General features: G+C 41.8%; 1 protein-coding gene across 1 annotated transcript in view; it reads right to left on the reverse strand.

Moving 5' to 3' along the window:
- Window positions 1-5,083, reverse strand: part of Cd96 (CD96 molecule) — a 72,373-nt gene extending 67,290 nt beyond the window's left edge. The window contains exons 1-2 of the mRNA XM_013351885.1: window positions 5,023-5,083; window positions 2,516-2,872 (exon numbers count right to left, since the gene is read on the reverse strand). Of these exons, the coding sequence (XP_013207339.1) occupies window positions 2,516-2,872; window positions 5,023-5,083 (418 nt within the window). The remainder of the gene's footprint in view (window positions 1-2,515; window positions 2,873-5,022) is intronic.
- Window positions 5,084-5,568: the final 485 nt, after the last annotated feature.

A 5,568-nucleotide genomic window follows, 5' to 3' on the forward strand; every position in this document is an offset into this window, starting at 1 on the left:
TTTTGTTTCCTGTCCTGGAACTAGCTCTTGTAGACCAGGCTGGCCTCGAACTCACAGAGATCCTCCTGGCTCTGCCTCCCGAGTGCTGGGATTAAAGGGGTGTCCCACCACCGCCAGGCCCATGTTGCCCTTTTACAATAGAGTATTGATCAGGTACCAATGCTGAACTTAAAGTTAATGACTAGTTGTACTTGTGCTAATGTCTGACAATATCTCACTGGATTCCATATCAGACCACTATAAAAAGAAAAAGAAGTTCCTTTCAATTAGAATTTAAAAATAATGTCCCTTCTTGTATTATTATTATTACTACTATTAACACCAGCCATTTGCAATGCCCTTACTTTATTTTAATATTTATTTATATTTTATTTATATGCATATTTTGTCCTCATGTATATATGTGTGCCTGGTGCCTGAGGAGGTCAGAAGAAGGCATCAGATCCCCCGTATCTGGAGTTACAGATGGCTGTAAGCCATCATGTGGGTGCTGGGAATCGAACCTACGTCCTCTGCAAGAGCAACAAGTACTCTTAACTGCTGAGCCATCTCTATAGCCTAACTCCTACCTTTTAACAGGAACTGAAGTACTGTACACAGATTACCTTAGAGGATTTTCAAGATAAAGGTACGGATGAAAGAAGAATTGTAAACATCTACATTTGTTATGTCAGAAACCGAAAAGCTAGAAACCTGAAATGGTTGTGAAGTGTGAATGATGCTGTCTATAGTAAGTGGCACATCTAGTGCTTCCCTGATGACCAGAATCTGAAGTACCCACAGCTACGTGCTGCTCTCAGCTGGTCTTTTGTCTCTTTATTTCAACCACATTCTGCCTATCCTGTCGTCAGCTGATTGGAAGTCGTATTTCACTCCATTGATGGAATCCTACTTTATACAGAGATTATCCAAACATCACTGCCTAGGGGCAGCAGGAGTTAGACACGGGGAGGAGTTGAGAAGTCCATTCCTGCTGTGTACCAGGACAGTCGTGTGTGCCCTGCAGCAAGGCTTTCCCGAGGTAGGTCTTATTGTTCTTTTCTCTTATTACCAGGCTATTTATCCCTTGAGTCTAAAACATTCAATTTCCAGTACGCTTTCCATTTGCTGGTTTTTGTGTGTATCTGTTGCTGTTAGCAGGAATAGAAATCATTTTACCTCAGAACTGGGTCATGTAGGGCAGGTGTCATCATGATAAAGACCAAAACAGGCTCAGAGAACTTACAAGATGGACCCCAAGTCAAATTCATTTCTAGCCAGAATGTACCTAGTGCTTAAATTCAGGGTTCCATCACAAATGCAGGTCCTTGAAGCCTGTACAGTCTAAATGCTACATGTTCAGGAGCCTCTCTGGACCATTTACTTGCCTTACAATAAACATCCAAGTTCACTTCCACAAATTCCCTCATGAAGCCACTCCACTTCATTCATCTTTTGTCCCAGCAACTGGCACCAACAGACTGGTGTACACACCAGGAGTCCAATGCCACCCTCAGAGTTTCTTCTGTCTTCATTCAGACACTCCTGTCTACATGCATTCTATGATCAATTCATGTGTGTTTTAAACTCAGTATGTAAAATGCGTGAGTTTCCTTCCATGTCTACCAGACTACCACTATATTTCTTCTGGGTAGCTGGAAATGGTCTTCAAATATATTCCCATTATTTCTTTGTCCACTTTAAAGTCATTTCCATCCTGAAGCCAGGATCATGTTTTTATTTATTTTTATTTTTTTAATATTATTTATTTATTATGTATACAATAGTCTGTCTGAGTGTATGCCTGCAGGTCAGAAGAGGGCACCAGACATCAATACAGATGGTTGTGAGCCACCATGTGGTTGCTGGGAATTGAACTCAGGACCCCTGGAAGAGCAGGCAATGCTCTTAACCTCTGAGCCATCTCTCCAGCCCCAGGATCATGTTTTTATAACAAAACACAATCAGACCACAAATGTTATCCTCATCACTTGTTGGAAAAATTCCATTTCTTTTTAAGATTCTTATGTAAAAGTCAGAGCTTTGAACATAGCCAACAAGATCTGACATCATCTGGTCCTCACTAGCCTTACCTATGAATCTACACTTGCATATTCCCATTTCTTTAAATCTTGCAAAATATTTCCCATGGCTGCCTCTGCCCCACTTCTGGGTCACTCACAACCCCCCCCCCCTTCTAACTTGCATTAACAGTACGCACTCCTCAGACTTCGACCTGGGTGTTCCTTTCTCAGCCACCATTTCACTGGATTCTGCTATGCTCTTTCCTCTGATCGTTCTTGTTAGTAATACTTGCCACTGTTGCAACATCACACTTACTTGTGGCATTCTGAGATTTGTTGCTACTTCTCTTATCAGACAATACTTCTTTCTGCTGAGCCTCTGCATGTTCAACACCAAATCTAGAACATGGCTGTCAATGTGTGCTAGAACATGGTTGTCAATGTGTGCTTGCTAAATGGGGGAAAGCCACATGAAAGCATGAGGCATCCCTTCTTGTGTAGGTTATACTCACGAGGTGCCACAATGAGGTTGTAGACGGTAGTCTGGATACCTTCTGGATACACAGTAAAGCTGCACTCATACTGTCCACTGAAGGTGGTAGAGATATTCTTTAAGGACAGAGTCCATTCTGTTACATTCCTCTGAATTTTGATAAAAGCCACCTGTGCCCCATGGGCATGCCCCTGAGCATAGTGGAAGCCGTACTGAGGATGATAAACCACGATGGGATCGTTTTTATCAGTGACCTTAGACCACTGTGCCTGTATCAAGAATTCTTTCTCCTTTGTTGTTTGGCAGGTCAAGTTGACGTCAGATCCAGGTGCAAAATATATGGTTTCTCCTGCGTTGACTCTTTCTTCCCATATGCCTGGAAAAGAAGGATGTAAGTAATCAGTTGCATAACTCACCTGGAGTGTCACTTTAGAGTGTGTGTGTGTGTGTGTATGTTTGTACATGCGTGTGTGTACGCATGTATGCGTGCATGCATGTGTTCTTTAAAACATATCTTTGGTTAGCATACAAAGCACAGAGTGACTCTTAAAAACCCTGTTCAGCACACTGATAGGAGAGAGTCACTGAGATTTCTTCCTCGCTGCCCTAGGTGTAGAAAAACTCATGCCATTTTGGATGAGTGGAGGAAACAATGAACACTTACATACTTTTCTGTTCATCTGCCCAAAAAGTAACTGAAGGTGTCTGACTAACTGTGAATAAAACTGAGCATATTTAAAGATTTATTTTATTATTTTTAGTTATATATGAGTATATGTCTGTGTGCGAATATGAGCGCCAATGCCCATTGATGCCCACAGATGCTCCTGGAACTGGAGTTACAGCTGGTTCTGAGCTGCCAGATGTGCAGAACAGGGTCCAAACTTAGGTCCTCTGTAAGAGCAGGAAATGCTCGTAATTGCTGAGCTAACTCCTCAGCCGACAACTTAAGCTCAGTTAAGTGTCCTGGTAAACCTATCATGAAGCTGATAACACATCTGAATATAGTTGATCTTCCTGAGTCAGTTTCTGTAATAACTAGTCTAAGTACAGCAGTTTGTTTTCAGACTTTCTCTGTAAATTCTTTGCAATAGAGTGACTTTTCTTTTAAAAGAGTATGTGTTTACCAGGGTATTTTAAACAACTATTGTTTTAATCTTTGTACATCATAAGAGTCATATTGTTATGTTACCTTATCAGAAAGGAAATCAAAGCACTGAGAAATGACATAGATCATTTAGAGGCCACTCCCTTAAGAGAACGTAAATTCTCTTTGCAATTAGTCACATCTGTAATTTTTCTTTAACATTAACTTCATAACTCCAAACCGCCTCCTACGTTTAGTCCGGTTGAGTAGAGTAAGAACCTTGACATTCCCTCTGAGGAGAAACAGACCTCATCTCCATGTAGGTAAATCTCCAAAGGAAAAGGGAGGAGATGCCTCAGGTAGAGGTACCCTAGGGCATCATCTCTATCTGGCTCACGAGATGCTCAACATAAAAGACAATTCTCTCTTCCATCGGAAACCTGACGGCATGGTACAGACCACTAAAAATTCGTTCAGCATTGAGTCTTTGATATGTCTTCAGAAATGCTGGTCTCCGTTTTAGACTTTACCATTACAGAAGTTATACATTATTGTGACAAGTCCCCCAGAGCTCACAAGGGAAAAGGATAAAAAGATGATAACTGCTGAGAAGAAACCATCCCTCAGGAGCACTGGATGGATAGGAGTTACTCTGCACTTGCAGGTGCACAAAGCTTGGGTAGACAGAGGTCCACATATCTGAGTGCAACTCCCTGGAAGGGATCCTTCAATGACATGCCTCTGAGCCTATCTGAACCACCATTTCCAATGTCTTTGATTCAGAAACTCCTACAATCTTCACAGCCAAACACAGTTAATTATTAAGACCCTCAGCCTTTCAAAAATAATCTTGTACTGTGGTATTCAGATCTAAGCTTTTGTCCTTCAATTTTGAAGTAGGCCTTTTAGGTTCTGGTTCCCATGGCCATAAGGACTCCACTTGGCTTTCCAGAGCACTCTTTGTATATGACTAAGACTCAACATACATCCAACCATTAATGACACTGGTATTACAGAGGAGAAATGCTTGTTAATCTAAAGAGAAAAGAAATGCTTGAGACAGGATTAAAAGCTTAGCGCAGCTTTCTGCCCATGGACACAATTGTAGGGCTGCTTTAGTTTTCTAGAATTGTCTTTAAAATGGTCCAGGAGCATTTCCTTTCCAAGACACAATTTTCCAATTACTCGAGACTCTTTGAAGAGAGAAAATGGTGAAGAGAGGCCATAGCAATGGCACAAACCGTCCATTCCGTTCTTGGCTCATGAGAAATCCTGTCTAGACTCTAACATCCTTTCCTGGCTGTCACATGCATGACTGACAACCTTAGCAACGGTTTGCCCTTTAGTGATCAACTCTTGCACCAGTCATGAGGCATTTCAAAGGAGCAAAGTTTCCTAAAGCAGCCATCTGAAAGGACAGGATTGAACGGATGTCTTACCCCTGAAAAACTGTATCTGGATGATGGAGTAAACAGCACAGTATGTCCATTTTCTCCCCATTGTCTCCCGAACAGCTCACATCAGCATTTCTGTAATGATCTCAGGAGTCAGTGGATGTCTGTAGCTAAGCAAACGCTCGTCACCCTATTCGTGCTCAAAACCCCAACTCTACCACAGGGCTGGGGTTGTTGATCGCTTGGCAAGTCCCCAGGAAATGAAATGCAGACAGGAAAGTAGTGTGGTTCAGGGCTAAGTATAACCGCCACAAGAACAATGCAGAAGCTGTTCTCTGAAACCTTGTGTCTCACCTCTAAAAGATTTTTTTTCATATCACAAGAGTCTCTCCTTCAGTCTCTTTGTCAATCAAGCTGCCTCTAAAATCCAAACAAAGGAAATCGTGCAGAGCAGTCCCCGTGTGCTTTTTATACATTTCCTTTCAAGAATACAAAGTCATTTAGCAGACACGAGCTCTTAGCCTCTCATAACAGCATTTCAACCCAATCTTAAGATATATTTTCTGTCCAAAATTGCTCCAGGGTGCAAGA

Source organism: Microtus ochrogaster, chromosome 2 (genome assembly GCF_000317375.1).
Source record: "Microtus ochrogaster isolate Prairie Vole_2 chromosome 2, MicOch1.0, whole genome shotgun sequence".
Taxonomy (NCBI): domain Eukaryota; kingdom Metazoa; phylum Chordata; class Mammalia; order Rodentia; family Cricetidae; genus Microtus; species Microtus ochrogaster.